The 18,333-nt window shown below is 42.8% G+C and overlaps 1 protein-coding gene across 1 annotated transcript in view; it reads left to right on the top strand.

Annotated features, from left to right (window-relative positions):
* Positions 1-10,263: 10,263 nt before the first annotated feature.
* Positions 10,264-18,333, top strand: part of TSC22D1 (TSC22 domain family member 1) — a 133,816-nt gene continuing 125,746 nt past the window's right edge. The window contains exon 1 of the mRNA XM_021697829.1: positions 10,264-13,231. Within this exon, the coding sequence (XP_021553504.1) occupies positions 10,407-13,231 (2,825 nt within the window). The 5' untranslated portion in view covers positions 10,264-10,406. The remainder of the gene's footprint in view (positions 13,232-18,333) is intronic.

The raw sequence follows: 18,333 nt of genomic DNA, 5'->3' as shown, positions 1-18,333 counted from the left end.
CAAAATAAGGAGCAATAATTGCAGTTTTTTCCATCTGTAGGGCACTACCAGATGCTCATTTCCCAGCAGATGTATGCATCAATGGTGCATCATAGTTTCTGAACTATGATGCTGCTATTACTTTACTTTGAAATTATTTTTTTAAAGATTTTTTTTTTTTTTTTTTTTTATTTATTTATTCATGACAGACAGAGAGAGAGAGGCAGAGGGAGAAGCAGGCTCCCAAGGAGCAGGGAGCCCGATGCGGGCCTCGATCCCAGGACCCTGAGATCATGACCTGAGCTGAAGGCAGACGCTTAACCATCTGAGCCACCCAGGCGCCCTGAAATTATTTTTTTAAAAAAGATTTATTTATTTAAGTAAACTCTACACCCAACGTGGGGCTCAAACTTAAGATCCTGAGATCAAGAGTCCCTTGCTCTACCAACTGAGCCAGCCAGGTGCCCCACATTGAAATTATTCTTATCTAATTTCCAAAGATCCATATTGTGCCTGTGTAGTTGGGGGATTAAGAAGTGTTTGCAATGATTTAGAAGTCTCTGGTTACTTTTAACCTGGAGGAAGAATGTCTTTGGTGAAACATGAACTGAATTGTTCTCCTACTCCTTTCCATTTGCCCTTTGTTTACAATAAGATTATGCAAATCTACCTTCAAGCTGGGGGCAAGGGGTGGGGGAAGTTTGTCTCCTTTTATGCTTTCACGGATATATAAAAGACCATTGCATAGACAATTTCATCTGCTAAAGAGCACATAGTAGCTATTCAATTAATTACACTGAAGTTGGATCAGTCTTATCTTTCCTGTCCTTAGTTCTTCTAAGGAGAACAAAACCCCACATTTCCTATCTTCTAGTTCTTACCAATATAGCAGCCACAAATTATTATATGCTTTTAGTTAATTCTACTTTAAGTACTTTTCAGGGGAGAAAAACCATATTGTAACCTAATGCAGTGAAAAATAATCTGCAATACAATTCAGATGAGATCAGCCATGGTTGTTAATATGCATTTGTGAGATGTTGAATGTTCTTTCTTTTAATTAGTCGATATGCTTTTATTTGTTTTTATTGTCTGTTTTTGCATCAGCATTATTCATGAAATACAACTCATCATGTCCTTAGGATGGACAGAATAGCAAGTGGTGTTATTAGGTGGTTGCTGCTACACAGTTATCACAAAGAAGAAAATGAAGTATTATACTATTTTGGGGTGCCATCAGTGTGAAGCTGGTTGTAATTTCAATTTCTGAGGGATGGTGAGGGGAATGAGAGTGGGGTACGGGGAAGGTGGAGGGTTGAATGGGAAGGGAAGAGAGATTGGAATGGCAAATGAGTTCACTATAAAATCTATTCAACATTCAAAAAAAATGTTGACTTGTAGATCAAAGCCATTTGAAAATATGTGAAGGCCTGAGTCTTAAATGAGTGACTCATCTGGTACAACTAGTAATAAGATGAATGCTAAGTTAATGTCTTATTAGAACAGAGTCATTGGAAACAGTGCCAAAGACTATTTTCTTTGGACGTTTGAATAATGCAGAGCTGGGTGGAAATGGCGATTTGCCTCCTCTGAAGATCCTACAGATTTGAAAGGCTCTGGGGTCAAACTCTTCCTGTTCTTCTAAAAAAAGGAACAGCATAAAGAAGTCCTATTTTCAGGCAGCTACTATATATTCACTAGGAATATACTTCAGCTACAGAATAATTACCATTAAAAAAGAATTGACTGACCACTTGTATACTGTGCTCAATAGATATTATGTACTTAAAAATATATCCATAATGATCACCAAGGTGGCTTCTTCATTCTAACCTTAGTTTTGTAATAGAAGGCAGTTTTTTTTTTTAAGATTTTATTTATTTATTTGAGAGAGAGAGAATGAGAGAGAGAGAGCACATGAGATGGGGGAGGGTCCCAGGGAGAAGCAGACTCCCTGCCAAGCAGGGAGCCCGATGCGGGACTCGATCCCGGGACTCCAGGATCATGACCTGAGCTGAAGGCAGTCGCTTAACCAACTGAGCCACCCAGGCGCCCTAGAAGGCAGTTTTTATTATTCTGACAATTGTAGGGGAAGAAAAATAATTCTCTCTCTACCCTTCTGAGTTCTTAGCTGAGACCCTTGTAATAAAAGGCAGATTAACAAAAGAAAAACAAACAAGTTTATTACCGCGCATACCTCATGTACACACAGGATACACTCAGGAAACATGAGTAACTCTGAGGTGTCTTTAGAATTCAGGATTAAATGCTATCTTAATAGGGAGAGGGTAGGGGAGGTATAGGCCTCTTAAGGGAGCGTGGCTGAGTTTTAGGAAAGATGAATGGACCATAGAAGAATAGATGGGTGGTATGATAGTCTGTGACAAAGTTTGTCTGAGTATGGGGTCAACTTGAAGTTTCCTCTCCGTGACAAGAGTCAATGTTCCTTGGTTAACTCCAGGGGAGGGTGTCTATGACATCCAAGTTCCTTTTGGAAAATATGTCTTTAGGCAGATAAAGGGAGTTCAGAGAAAGTCCTGCATTTGCTTTTTAAGTGCCTATAGCTCAGTTCAAAATATCAATATATCAAAGCAGCATGTGGTGGCATGTCCTATTACCCTTCACAATCATAAATAAAAGAAAGAAAGAAATTTCATGTAGGAAGAAATGAAAAAATAATAGCAAAGCCCTCATTTGATATTAACACTTCAAAGTTTTGACTAATAGAAAGCTAGGAAATTTTTTAGACATATTAACTAAGTCAAGCTTTAAACAATGGATCATTTTATCTGAAATTATTCATTGTGGGCTTTGTAGGAGGTCTGTGACTAGTCATGCCAAGTAAGTTCTTAGAAAATAGTTCTGGAGCTCATCTGACTGGAAGAAGCACATGAATTCTCCATATCCTTAAACTAGGATGGAAAGAATGCATTTCCAGAATCCACAAAGGCTGAAGATTCCAGTTCTCATCGGTATTTAACATGATGCTGTCCCTAAACAAATGCAAAGCTATCAGAAAATGAGATAGAGATTCAACTCATATCTTCTTACCATTTTCACTGGACTTTGTTGTTTACAAAAAAAAAAAATGCTTTGGGCATGATGTTCCATGAAAAAGAGTAGTCAGCAAGTTGTTATAGGCTTAGGTAGGACAAGGAGAATTTTAGAGATCAAGTAAAGAACAGAGAAGGAAATTTAATACCATTGAATGCCCTTGACCAAAATTTTGATAATGAGCTTGTTTCCTAATGTCATAATTTCTGAACTCAATGTTCTTCTGAAATATCTTGTGAAAAATCTAGTAGTAAAGTTCATGTGATAAATTATACTGACATTATTACATAATGTGGGATTTAAGAAATTCTTTATAAGTACTTGTTGAGTGCCTATCATATGCTTGACAGAATAAAGAAAATTTAGCTCCTTTCTCAAGATGCTTTTTGTTGGAAGTATTCCTTTCAAAATTCTTGTTTTTATCAAATAATTTGGGGTCAATGTTGGGATAATATAGGCCATTAACCCATTTTATTCAAATATGTATTGATATAGGTGTAATTTAACAACCATTTTTGTAATGCTGGTTATGACTTGAATAAGGAGTATGTTTAGAAACTCTTTTAAACATCAAAGGTAAACCACTGAGTTGGCATTATCATGTGATCCCATTCCTATCTATAAATAACTAGGGCAAAATAGCACCTGGACTTTCTCTTCCATTTTTTGATGGAAAGCTTGGTTGGCATCTTTGCAATTAATTTTATATTTAACTCAGTTAAGCTGAGTCAGTTATATACTTAATTTTCTTGAGTTTGACAAGTGTGTATAGCATGTAACAAAACAAATCAATTATGTTGGGGGTTTTCCTCCTAAAGTCAATCTCACACTTTCTTTGAAATTCTAACCTCTCCTCATTTAAATCATCTCATTAGGTAATTTTTATCATTCATACAGAAAGATTTTGTAAACACCGTCCATACATAAGCAGTACTATTGCCTGTAACATTATGTGGTCATAACATTAACGGATTTTATTTTATGCTTCTGACTCCAATTATCTTGTGTGCATCTAAGACTTTCTTTTCTTTTTTTAAAGTATTAAAATAAGAAAAGATTTTGGCCTTTAAGACTAATGATTTCCTGTTTTTCTTCTACAATAAAATTAACTGGAAATGTCAATTTAAGTACGTTACTGAGAACTACTTTATCAATTTTCTTCTAAAAGATAAAGTCAGAGCAGGGGAAGAAAATGAATGACCAAAGGAAAACTTCATACTAAGGAATGACTTCAACAGCCATTTCTTTTCCCCTGAGCTTTGAGACTCGAGATATACCTAACTGTTCATGAACCTAATCTTTAAATACAAAGAAACACTGGCTGCTATAATTTGTTTGTATTTCTTGACCCGGTTTTGGTTCATGTATGGTAGAAAGACAGAGGTCTTATTAGAATTATGATACAAAAATAATAAATGTATTTATTTCTATAGCTTTAAGTATTCAAAAAGATGTACAAATACAAATTGGTCCTTAGAACATATTGAAAAGGCTAGGTTACTATTGTCTCTATTCTACAGGCGCTCATATTCAATGAACGCTAATTGCTAAAATAGGAAAACATTTATCTTGTCCTGTATAGACAGCGTTCCTCAATTATGTGTGATTAATGCCTTTTTTCAAGCATTCGACATCGCTTTTGATTAGTGAAAGATCATCCAACTTATCAAATCATTGTTTTGTTCATTTAAGTCCAATTCCTACGTGGCCACAGTAGAGTCTGTAAAATGTATACTCTTTCTTAGAATGTCTCTACATCGGGAGAAAATGGTGCTCTCTGATTCTTTGGAGATATCTCATTAGAAAAATCAAAACATGAGTATTCTGTAGAAATTTAACTTGGGAGCTAGAATTAGCAGGAGCCTGATGTAACAATATGTCTGGAGGCAGCTGTGAGGGGTGGTTACATTACAGCAATTTGCATCTCAGTCCCACCACTTGCCAAGTTGTGAGACCTAAACCTCTGGGCGCCTCACTTTACTCTTTTGTAAAATGGGGTAATTATAATCCCTACTTTATACAGTTGTGAGGATTGAGATAAAACACTTAAAGCATTTAGAACAATGTGTAGTGAGAGTAGGCATTAAATAAATATTAACTCTCCTCTGGGGAAATTTGAAGTGTTATTTGATTATAGACTTAAAAAAAAAACCTAAATTAACAAATTATTTCTTTTTGCAATGTCACTTCACGGTTCTGTAGCAGAAGTTAGAAATGATTTTTTTTTTAAGTTGTGAGAAAATTCCCAAATTAACACATCCATAAATCAGAAAAGACTGACTATAGCAGAATCTGTAACATTTACATTTGGTCAAACAGGGAAAAAGTCTTTTATCCTCTTCACGTAGAAGAAAAGCTGTATGTAATTAGTGTGTGTGCAGCATATCTTTCTTGGCATTCAAAAGCATTAAAAGAACACTCATTAATTTCCAAGAGAGTTTTGAAAAATACTAGTCCCTAGAGTTCAGGCTGCTTTTTTAGAAAAATCTCTCAACACAGAGGAATGGAATCTGAAATTAAGAAGACCCGAGTACCCAGATTTAGGTATAAACTTTGGACAAGTTATTTAATCTCTCTGTGATCACTTCTAAAATGAGAATGATGTCTTCTCCTTCAAATGAGCTAATGTGTATCAGTGTGCCCTCTGAACCATAAATTAAAAATTTCTGAAGTCAAACTTTTGTTTTATAAGCATATCTTCCTCGAGGATATAAAATTGTTTCACTGACCAGAAACATACTTGTATCGAAAATTCAACAAATGCTGCAAAAATTAATCAATTATAAGCTAAACTGTACACACTGAAATTTGAATGAGAAATTTCAAAATAAGAATTTTGTGCTATTTACAAAAGTCAAGTAGCATATACTACTTCTGGTCTCATTTAAAAAATTTTCTAGAGAGCGAATTGATTTATAAACATGCAGTAATATACCTAGGCAGAAGTTTCTGCATATGTAAAAAGTGTTTTTTTTTCATGTTTATAACTCATTTAAAATTTTGACGTTTCTTTCCAGATGACATTTAAAAAGTTACAGGTAAGTAATATTGCATGACTGAGAAGCACTGGTTAGCTAGAATTACTAGTGGAATAGTGGCATCTTTGCTGCACACATTTCTCTTTTAATATCAGTCTTTGCCATTCACAGCCATTCTGAGTGTTAAGTATTCCCTTCCTGCTCTTTGAGGGCATTACTTTTGGAGAATCACTTGGTTTTAAATACAGACCTATCTCACAGTTCTCACAATCAGGTAAGTTGTGTTATAATGTTCAGCAAATTTTGTATTTTATGGTAGGAAAAAAACACTAAACACAGCCAAATATACACGTTGGTTTGCAATGTTGCAGTGACTAGATTTAAGTGAACACTGCACTACAGGCTAATCTTTTAGTCAATAGAGAGTAATTCAGAGCTGCACCTTCAGAATGTAAACAGGGGAAATTCAGTCTTTCAAAAGGCAAAGGATAACTCTAAGTACTGAGTTCAAAGGATTTAATGACTTCATTACACATCGCAGTAGGCATTTAGTATCAATGTAAAAAAATCCAGACCCCCTTTTTTTTTTTTAATTAAAAGGTGGTAACATAATAACACATAGCTCTTCAAGCACTTCTGCTTGTTTTAATGTACTTGTATTCAGGTATTCCTGGTCCCAGAAATGCTGGTAACTGAGAGATATAGAGAGATTTTTAAAACTCAGGTTTCCATAATTGCAGAGTTGTTCCTTATAGCTTAGTGGGGCTTGATGCAGCCTAAACAGGAATTTGAAAGTGATTTGGCAGACAAAAATGAAATACATTTGAAAAGGCCATTGCCCCCCCCCCCCATCAAAACAGCCCAAAACACTATCATTTACTACTGGTTATCAGAACAAGTATCTGCTTTTATAGGGCTATCTCAACTCATTTTGTCAACTTCGGGTGACTTTGTTTCTTCTGCTTCTAACCCTATCAGCACAATCACAGAGGGTATTTAGGGTCCAAGGGGGTGTTGAGCTGTTGTTGTTTGGGGTAATTTAAAACTTGGACCTAATGCAACATTTTGAGAGATCAAGAGCATTTTCTTTCACACTAGTCCAAAGAAACACATTTTGTCTATCTACATTCCATTGCAGGTTCAATTGGATAAGACAGTTTCTATTTTCCATTCACAAACTGTTGAAATAGCAAGTTGGATTTGCATTTCAACAATGGATGGCCACCATTAACCACCCGTTTCACCTGCAACAAGAACTGTTGTGTGTTAAAAAAAATTATTGTAAAATACACCAATGGCCATGGCTATGTAAAAATACAGTCATTCACAAAATCATGAATATCCTAAAACAAGTACGATCTTTTCAAATGTAGTTCATGTTTATTATCACACCATTTTCAATATTTGTGCACACCTACTTTGTACCTAGCACAAAGCTCCATAGTAGCAATTTAAAGTAAAAAAGGTAGTCCTCTGTTTGGGTTCAGTGGGGGAGACCACAGAAAAAGCAACAATATATCATAACTTTGATAGAGGATATACATGGGATGTTAAGGGTGCATTTGGTGACACACCGAAGGATGGAATGAAGACAATAGAGTAACCTAAAGGTAATGCACCGATTGACAACTAGATGTCTATCACACTGTGCAAGAGACTACAGCTCTTTATGCTTAAACAAGCTCCTGAAATAGGATTATAGATCTGTAAATTTGTGAGATTTCCTAAATTAGTTGTCTAACCATAAAAGTTTAGTTCCCCAACAACCTAAGTTAAAAAAAAATTCTCTCTAGGATTTTCCGTATCAGTTTGTTGTTGTTTAATTCCTGGGCGAGAAGTACATTCTCGCTTCGTAGTACATTCTAGCTTAGAGCTAGAACGTTTTGACGGGTAATGCTAGGGAAGCAACTTCCAGTAAATTGCCTCCTATCAAACCTAACCTTGCTTCTGTAAAACTATGCTCAGACCATGCAGGTTTTTTTTTTTAAACTGGATTTGCAGATGGCCCTTTTTCTTTTCAAACCGTAAGAGGTGGTCTTCATTTATCACTGCACTCGTGTTGCCACCAAGATTTGTCTTTCAAGTCAAATCTGTGGGGGCTATAGCCTGGACAATTCAACGGAAAGACCTTTCTGCGGGAGATAAGCTCCACCTGTTGAGGTCAATTAGTTTACAGGGCTAGGCTCCTTCTTCCCTCCAGGTAGGGATGGACTGCAAGCACCCCATCTCTAGACAAGAGCCTACCCGGGAGGAACTTAGGCAATTAATAGCAAACAGCTGCAACATCTGCCTGGCTAGCTCACCCCTGCCCGTCGAAGGGCGAGGGGACTGCATGGCAGCCACAACAGCACTGCACAAAAGGCAGCACCTATCTTGAAGACACTCCGGCCTTGCGTGGACCGCGCAGCTCCCGGCGCAAGGGCCTCCGCCTAGGGGGCGCGGGCGACGCGGGCCGGGGGCGAGCCCAGGTGCGGCGAGGGGGAGGAGGGCTCCGCCACGCGCCAAGGAAGAAAGCCTGACTCATGTCGTGTCGTGGCGGTGGCGGCAGCGGCAGGCTCCTGGGAACTGAAACTCGTGATGCTGTTGCTGCGGAGAAAAGCCTCATTACCCATTCCGCAGGCGGGGGGGACACCACCCAGGGCGCGTACACCCGAGACCCAGGGCTCCAGCAGCCTCCGCGGGCCCCTCCCCGCCGCACCCCCTCCCCTGCCTCGTGCCCGCGCGCGCGCACCGGCCGCGTGTGAGAACAGAGCGGACACACCTAAGCTGCGCGCGCCCCGCACCCTGCCCCACCCCCACTCGGGCCGAAACTCACAGGCCGACCCGGATTCGCTCCCCCGGCAGAAATTCCCCACCCCCCTCCCCACGGCGTGTGCGCCTCCGCGAGCCTTCGGCAATTTCCGTCGGGAGACCCAGCGCTCGGCAAGGCCCGAAGCCCCGGCACCGCCTTCTCTGCCGGATCCGGCTTTATGTCTGCGGTGCCGGGGCGCATGCGCAGACGCCATCTTCCCTCCTTCTCCTTTGCTTGCCCCCTCCCCCCGCCACCGCCACCGCCACCGCCTCCTCTCGCCGGCGGTCGCCCCTCCTCCTCCTGCGCTCGGGCGCTGGTCCCTCCTCTCTCGATGCCGCGAGAGACTGGGGGATACGGTGGAGCCGGAGAAGAGCACTAGTAACAACCATCACAGCCCCCTCCCCGCCCGCCGCCCTCCCTCGGCACCCACCCACTCACCCGCCCCGTTTGCCGACACCGACCAACCCCACCTCTCGTTCCTTTGAACGGGGTCGGCTGCAGTCGCTTGCACCAGCGCGTCTGGCCACCAACGCCGCCGAGAAGGAGCCGCCGCTGCCTGCGGCCCCCTCCCGCCCGGGCCGCGGGAGCAGCAGGGTGAGGACGAGCCGGCTGCGGAGGAAGAGGACAGGAGCGGCTCGCACCCCTCTGCGCTAGCGCACATCCCGCCGCCCTCCGGGGAGGCTCGGGCGCCGGCCCCTTCCTCCCCGAGGACGTGTGCCGAACCGAGGTGCCTGCCCTGAGGGAGGAAAATGCTCGGGCTCCATGGCTGCCAGTGATGGAGCGGTCCCTGGGCTCCCGCTGCCACTGCCGCCGCCGCGCCCCGGCCGTGCTCCGCGAGGACCCGGCGTCTCTGCGCGCCCGCCCGCGCCTCGTTGCTGGGTTCACCGTACCGGGCGCCCCGCCGCCGCCCCGCTCCGAGCCTCGCCGCCCCGGCCCCAGCCGCGGCCAGCGTTTGCTCACGGAACAGCCGCCGCGAGCCCAGGGGGTTTGAAAGGGTCCGAGGGGCGTGGGGGGAGGGCCGAGCGGGGACAGCGGGGCCGGGAGGGGAGGTTTGAGCGACACTGAGCTCAGGGCTCGCCGGCGGCGGCGGCGCTGGGGTGGCGAGGGGAAGGCGACACTCGCTCCTCGCTGCCTTCGTGCAGAGCGACCGGGAGGGTTTTGCAGCGGCCGCCGCCGCCGCGGCGGGAGGAGGGGTTGAGGTGGCTTCTGAGTTATCCGGAGAAGGTGGGCATTTCTCGGTTTTCCCACCCCCTCCCCTTGTCTCCCCCTTGCCTTGTCTCCCCCCCTCCCTCCTGCCCCGCACCCCACGTGAAGCGGAATATAAAGGGGGGTGTGAGACTAGAGGGGAAAGTGAATGGCGAAGGACTGAAGGGGTCCCCCCTTCGGGTCCCTGGCCGCCCTGTTCACCCTCGTTCATCCTCCCTTCCCGAAGCTCGCCCTCGAAGGCAGGAGCGGCCGGCGCCTTCGGCTGAGGAGGAGGAGAAGGAGGAACCGCGCCGGGCGGAGCGTCAGGTCCCGTTTTTCCTCCCCGGCGTCTTGAATACAAAGCTTACGGTGCAGAAGGAAATTGCACTCGCCTCCTCCGCCCCCCGGTACCCGACACAATGCACCAGCCGCCTGAGTCCACCGCCGCCGCGGCCGCGGCCGCTGCAGACATTAGTGCTAGGAAGATGGCGCACCCGGCAATGTTCCCCAGAAGGGGCAGCGGTAGTGGCAGCGCCTCTGCTCTCAGTGCAGCAGGTACCGGCGTTGCTAGTAGTGCCACATCTTCCGAGGATTTTCCGCCTCCGTCGCTGCTTCAGCCGCCGCCTCCTGCAGCATCTTCTACGTCGGGACCACAGCCTCCGCCTCCACAAAGCCTGAACCTCCTTTCGCAGGCTCAGCTGCAGGCACAGCCTCTTGCGCCAGGCGGAACTCAAATGAAAAAGAAAAGTGGCTTCCAGATAACTAGCGTTACCCCGGCTCAGATCTCCGCCAGCATCAGCTCTAACAACAGTATAGCGGAGGACACTGAGAGCTATGATGATCTGGATGAATCTCACACGGAAGATCTGTCTTCTTCCGAGATCCTTGATGTGTCACTTTCCAGGGCCACTGACTTGGGGGAGCCTGAACGCAGCTCTTCAGAAGAGACTCTGAATAACTTCCAGGAAGCTGAGACACCTGGGGCAGTCTCTCCCAACCAGCCCCACCTTCCGCAGCCTCATTTGCCTCACCTTCCCCAACAGAATGTTGTGATCAATGGGAATGCTCATCCACACCACCTCCATCACCACCATCACATTCACCATGGGCACCACCTACACCATGGGCACCACCATCCATCCCATGCTGGTGTGGCCAGTACATCCATCCCCGGAGGGCCGCCCGCAAGCCCAGTATCCAGAAAACTCTCTGCCACTGGAAGCTCTGACGGTGTTATACCAGCTGCAGCAACTTCTGCTGTATCATCGGGTGGCTCACCTGCATCTGTAATGACTAATATCCGTGCTCCAAGTACGACCGGCAGTATAGGTATAAGTTCCGTTACTGGCACTCACACAATGAATAATGTTAACATTACTGCTGTGGGTAGTTTTAATCCTAGTGTGACAAGCAGCATGCTTAGTAATGCTCATATAAATGCAAGCAATATTCCTAGTGCTGCTAGTGCGAGTGTTGGGCCTGGAGTTAGCAGCGGTGTTAATGTGAATATCTTGAGTGGCATGGGCAATGGTACTGTTTCTTCCTCCGCTGGTGTTAACAGTGCCCCTAACGCAGCTGCAGGGATGACTGTGGGATCAGTTTCAAGTCAGCAGCAGCAACCCACAGTTAACACGTCGAGGTTTAGAGTTGTGAAGTTAGATTCTAGTTCTGAACCCTTTAAAAAAGGTAGATGGACTTGCACCGAGTTCTATGAGAAAGAAAATGCTGTACCTGCTGCAGAAGCTGTGGCGATAAATAAAGTGGTGGAAAGTGTAAAACAAAACCCGGTAGAAGTGACTTCTGAGAGGGAGAGCACTAGCGGGAGCTCAGTGAGCAGTAGCGTCAGCACACTGAGTCACTACACAGAGAGTGTGGGAAGTGGAGAGATGGGGGCCCCTACCGTGGTGGTGCAGCAGCCGCCGCCGCCGCCGCCGGCGGCTCTTCAGCAGATGGACTTCGGTGGCCCCAGTGCTGCCGGCGTTTCTCAGTCACAGATCACGCAAGTACAGTTACAGCCTCAAGAACTGAGCTATCCTCAACTGCAAGCCACGCTCAGTGCTGCAGCTGGTATCCAGCCGTCACCTGTTGGTGTGGTTGGTGTAACTTCAGCTGTAGGTCAGCAGCCTTCCGTTTCCAGTTTGGCTCAACCCCAGCTGCCATACTCTCAGACGGCTCCTCCAGTGCAAGCCCCCCTTCCGGGGGCACCAGCCCAACAGTTACAGTATGGACAGCAGCAGGCGGCTGTCTGTACGCAGACGGTCCCGAGCCATGGTCAAGCAGTGACTCCGAATCCTGCTGCAGAGTATGTACAGCCGCAGCCGGTTCTCCAAACAGCGGTGTCCTCGGGACAGCCCAGTGCTGCAGGAGTGGTAGCAGGGACAACAGTGATTCCTACGGCCCAGCCGCAGAGTCTCCAGCTGCCCGTGCAGCCCGCAGCAATCCAGGCACAACCTGCAGGGGCATCTGGCCAGCCCGTTGGCCAGGCTCACACGGCAGGATCTGTTGTGCCTACTGGCAGTCAAATTGCAAATATCGGTCAACAAGCAAACATACCTACCGCGGTGCAGCCGCCCTCTACCCAAGTCACACCTTCAGTTACTCAGCAAGGTGCTCCTCCGTCGTCACAGATAGGTCCACCCGCTCAAACTGCGATTACTCATCAGGGAGTTCAGACTAGTGCTTCGAGCCTCCCTCAACAATTGGTCCTTGCCCCCCAGAGTACCTTGTTACCTGTGCCTCCCCAGCCACAAGGAGTAGAATCAGTAGCTCAAGTTTCACAGCAGTTGCCTGCAGTTAGTCCTCTGCCCTCTGCTAGTGGTGTTGCTGTTACCAGTCAGGTTAGTTCAGCTGGTCCTTCTGGAATGCCTTCTGCACCCACAAACTTGGTTCCACCGCAGAATATAGCACAGACCCCTGCCACTCAAAATGGGAATTTGGTTCCAAGTGTTAGTCAGCCTCCCTTGATAGCAACTAATATAAATCTGCCTTTGGCACCACAGATCCCGCTAGGTTCTACTCAGTTCTCTGCACAGTCCTTAGCTCAGGCGATTGGAAGCCAAATTGAAGATGCCAGGCGCCCAGCGGCACCCTCCTTAGTGGGCTTACCTCAGACTATGAGCGGTGACAGTGGGGCAATGTCAGCAGTTTCAGATGGGAGTAGCAGCAGCCTAGCAGCCTCTGCTTCTCTTTTCCCGTTGAAGGTGCTACCGCTGACGACACCCCTGGTGGATGGCGAGGATGAGAGGTAAGCTCATGCCATGTTTCTGCAGACATTCAGCAGCTTCACACTTGATCTGTTTCGTAGCTGTGCGTATGCACGACGTTTGTCGAAGGCAGTACATACTTTTTCAATTTTGCATATGAAAATGTGTTTTCGCGGTAAGTTCCCTAGCGCAAGAGTGTTACGGAATGGTTTCAGAGTGGATAGCAAGTGGGTGTAAGTAATACGTAAACTATTTGACAGACGAGTTATTGAGCATTACGTGTAGGCCTGGGGGGCACCGAGTGGTTTTTGTTAATCATAAAATGCTTTTTAAAGAGATTATTACGAACAGAAAATTTGTGCTAACCTGTATAATAGTAAGTCTATTCATTTGAATTCCTAAAATCCTTGTGATCATCTCTTGAAGGGGGGTTGTGCCTCCCACGGTTGTTTCTCCTTTACTAGGTTGGACAATCCTTTTCACTTCTACTGTGTTTGATCTTAGTCTGTGAAAGATAATGTTACCTGCTTTTCCTAGTCAGACGTTATAGGAAAGATGACCTAGTCTGGGTTATATAGGTTGCCCTTGTGCTGTAATTGACCAACTTTGGTGTACTTATTTAATGGTCATTTTATCTGAACAGAACAGGAATGGGAATCTTAAAAAGTATGTCGGGGGGGAGGAGGGTATACACTGTCAAAATTACCAGATTCATCTTTGATAGTAGTATCCTGTACATTTTTCCTTTTGTATAAGTAGATCAAGGTGGTAGCCATTTTAAAGAGTAAGGAAAGTCTTGGAGGGTTGAATTTGTAGAGGTATGAAAATAAGACTTTGTTCTCCTGATAATCTATTCCACCTGTTCCCTTCTTTGTCAAAAAAATACCTAAAGCCAAAAATACAGTATTAAACCAGTGTTTTCGTAATTGAATTGGAAATAATGCTCTAAACATGCCATTGAATCAAATTGTGTCTTTTAAGCTGACTGCCTAGAAAAGTTGTGAAATCTCTAATGATTCTACATGGCTTTAAACTAAGTTGATTTTTAAAGGAATGTTCGTCTCACAGATTTGCTGGTCTGTGACTAACCTTGATCAAAATATTATCATAGGAGTTAATGACAAAGGCTGTTCATTTTAATTATTTTAGTGTTAGTTGGAGATTTTTGTGATTGAACTTTCATCGAACCAATTGGAAATTTATATTCTAAATGTGTATTTGTGGTTTTTCACTTCGGAAAAACTGAGCGTATTTCAAAAGAATTGCAGTTTTAAGAAAAAGAGAACAAAGGCCAATGTTGCAGTGAGGTTTTCATGATACATATTTTTTTTAGTGACTCAAAAGGTGTAAAGCATGGTTAATTGAAATGATTTAAAATCTTGTCTTTCAAGATTTTTATAATTTTTCCAGGAGTCGTATAATTAAAACCTTGTTACCTAACCAGATGTATTCTGTAACATGTATACAAAACTGTACTTAAGAGGTAGACCTCTTCTAAGGGGTAGTTTCCTTAATAGTCCTATTATAATTATTGATAAAACTTTGTTTCATATGCTAATATTCACCTGTGATTGCTAATATTCACTATAATTTTAAAGAATTATTTACCCCAAATGTTAATGTTTTCTAAATCTAAGGGGTGTGACTGAGTGAAACCCCTGAAAATCAGGTATATTATGTGGATGCTAAATTCAGAGAAATAAAAGCTTAGATGAAAGACACAAATGAAAACCAAGCATTTTGAGTTGAAACCTCTCATGATTTTTGTTAATTACCATTTGTGGTCTCCTGGCATGACTTTCTCCTTTTTTTTCTTCCCCTGGTGGTAGGTCATGATAGAGCTTTCCACAACTTGCTTTTCCAGACAATTAAAGTCAGATGTTGCTACTTAGAACTAAGTTTTTAATTGTAGGGTTAGAGGCCAGTTTAAGATATTTAGTACAAAATTAACTTTTCTATATAGTAACTGAGATGAAGATTAATTAGGGACAAATTATGTAGAAAGGTTTGGAAATAAAGGGACAAAAAGATATACGGAAGTATGATTAAATGTTGGTGTAAAGTAATCTGAGTTGACTCTACCTGTTTTGAATTTATTACATATTTGAACCTTTGTTAGTTAACATCAAAGTTAAGTCATCAAAACCAGAAAATTTTTGTTTCATAGGTATCCTTTAAACGCTGAAAAATCAAAATGTGTCACCCCTAAAATACCTATAAAGATCAATAAGGATAAACATGTATATTATTTTCCTTATGGTGTTTTGCTGCATATTCTTTCTTTTACCCCTAAAGCTTAGAAGAAGAAATGTTTCATTGAAATTTGCTCTTGGAAGGGAATTTGAGAGTATCTACAAGAGAAAAAAGTGATAATGATTAAAAAAAAATTCTTCTTACCTTTTCTTCCCATGATAGCTTCCGTGTCACTTGCATCTTCTGGGGTTTGGTCACCAATTTCTCTCTCATGGGAGGAGGGGGTACATTATAATTTCAATATATGACTTAGAAACCGTGTTAACAGTGAAATTTTTTGGTGGTAAGGCAAATGAAAGATTAGTCTTCTTTTGAAATAATACTCTTAACAGTTTAAAATTTAAAATGTTTATTGGGCACATGGAAAATGCTTTCAGTTGATCATTGGGCAAGAATATAAAAATTAGAAACACAGGTCAGGAGTTTATGTATCTTGTTTTTTAAAATCATTCTCATCAAAAAGGTCTTAATGTCCTATTTTAGCTTTTAACATGAACTTACCTTTATAACACAGGGAAGATAACAGGTATTTCACACTGATCTATAGTCTTTTGTGTTTTCCAACTATTAGTACAGCCTCTTAAGTAAAATTGGTCATACTTCTCTTCATCCTTCAAGACTCAGCTCAGATGTTCCCTCTGAAGCATTCCTTTTACCCAGGGAATGTTGTTTTCTGAGCACTGTTTGGTGTTCCTCTATTTAACTGCACTGCACACATTCAATTATAATTATGTTTACCTGTGTTCCTCACAAGACTCTGAGCCCCTCAAGGACAAGAACTAAATATTTTTTGAATGAATTAATGAGCAGACCTTTCTCTGCTTTTTCTGTCACTATTTAAAATTTATATTGTCTCATCATAAGCACAACTGTTAGAGATGCAGGATCATATAATTTATGCAATAAATTGAAAAGAAAAGAATAAAAAGACTTGCTCTTTTGCACCTCTTTCACCTCATCATTGAGGTGAGTTGATATTTATTTTCTAAGTATAATGCCTGTTATGTAGTAGGCTCTCAAATTTTTATTAAAGAGGAATGAAAGTCTTATCTATGAAATAGTAATACTCATTTTGCTTACTTCTGAGGATGGTAGCATTAGATAAAATATCTTAACTATAAAATACTAAATTATAGGCTTTAATTTTTATTTAGGTTGTACCTGCACAGTTCAAAGGGTCAAATAATTTACATGGTTATGGAAACAAACAAAAGCTTCCTGCCCCCTTCCTTTCCATTTTTCCTTTCCCAAAAGCAGTCACTTTCACCTCTTTTAGATGATTGTCATGTTTACTTCCTAGTCTGTAAACAATATGCTTATATTGCTCCTGGATATGCAGCATGGCTAGATGGTTAGGAGCATGGACTCTGGAATTAGACTGTTTAGGTTTGAATCTTCCTCTGTCAACTGTTAGTTTTATGTAATGTTGGACTACTTAACCTCTCTGTGCCTCATTTGGCTCATTAAAAAAAAATGGGAATAATAGTACCTACCTCATAGGGTTTTTATAGGAAATGAATTTGGAAAGCTCTTAGAACTGTGTCGAACTCATAGGCCCTGTATAGTGTGTGTTAAATATAATGCTCTGTGCTTTTGTTTCGGTTTTACTCACTTCCTGCATAGAAAATGAGGATTTAGCTTTGTTATCACCTACTCAGCTGATCTCCTTTACCTCCTGGCACTCCTTCTTCTTAATAGTTATGATTCCAGCACTCCTGATTATTCAGTATTCTTGTAAAATACCACTTTTCCTGTCCTATACAATGTACCGCACTTCCCTGCCTCCCTCTACTCCACCCCAGCTATCTAGTATAATAGTGTACTAGAATACGTAGTATATGTATTTCTGTGCACTGCTTAGCATATAGAAATGTTAGTAGGTACCCCCCACCAAGTTTTCATCTGTTTCCTCCAAATTTTCTCCCATTTTTGTATGCCTTTCTCACCGTTTTTGCTTTGCCTTTTGTGACAGAGCCTTTCCTCAGATGTCTGGTAATTCTTGGTCTGGTCGGCTGCTTGCACGTTAGGAGACTAAAGAGCTTATCTAGTCTCAGTGACTTGTTGACTGTTAAGCTTTACCATAGGGTGATCCGGCTGAAGTTCAATGTCTCTGCCCCACCCCTGGCTTAGTTTTTGCTGTAATTATCACTAATTCAACTTTTCATCAAATGTCTCTTGAGATGTTCAGACATATCAGGTATTGTTATCAATTTTATCTTCCTGAGGCAGTCTCTCATGCCCCTCTGACCTCCATTCTGGACTGAGTGTCTTTTAGACTTGGTACACAACCATTACTGTGGGATTCCCTTCACTTTCTCCTGTGGTTGGATTTCCATTTTGCTGTGATCCATGTCATGTTCATTCTTGGCTTACTTGATGTTTTAAAATGGTTTTAGGGGATGCCTGGCTGTAGAGCATATGACTCTTGATCTCAGGGTTGAGTTTGAGCCCCATGTTGGGTATAGAGATTACTTAAAATCTTAAAAAAATGGTTTTAGTTTACTCTGACATTCATTTGATTTTCTGGTTAGGTTAAGAATACTACATGTAGGGCGCCTGGGTGGCTCAAGACGGTTAAGCGTCTGCCTTCGGCTCAGGTCATGATCTCAGGGTCCTGGGATCGAGCCCCGCATCGGGCTCCCTGCTCCTTCGGAGCCTGCTTCTCCCTCTGCCTCTCTCTCTCTCTCTCATGAATAAATAAATAAAATCTTTAAAAAAAAAATACTACATGTAAAATTGTATTATTTTATAATTTTGCTCCATTGCTTTCTAGCTTCCATATTGCTTTTGAGAAGTCTGAAGTCACTCTGATTTCTCAAATATTATATGTGACCTGTGTATGTATGTGTTTCGTTTTTCCTTTTTTTCTGCCTCGTTTACGCTTTTCTCT

The sequence above is a fragment of the Neomonachus schauinslandi genome, chromosome 3, assembly GCF_002201575.2.
Source record: "Neomonachus schauinslandi chromosome 3, ASM220157v2, whole genome shotgun sequence".
NCBI lineage: Eukaryota > Metazoa > Chordata > Mammalia > Carnivora > Phocidae > Neomonachus > Neomonachus schauinslandi.
This window is presented reverse-complemented; position numbering and strand designations above follow the sequence as displayed.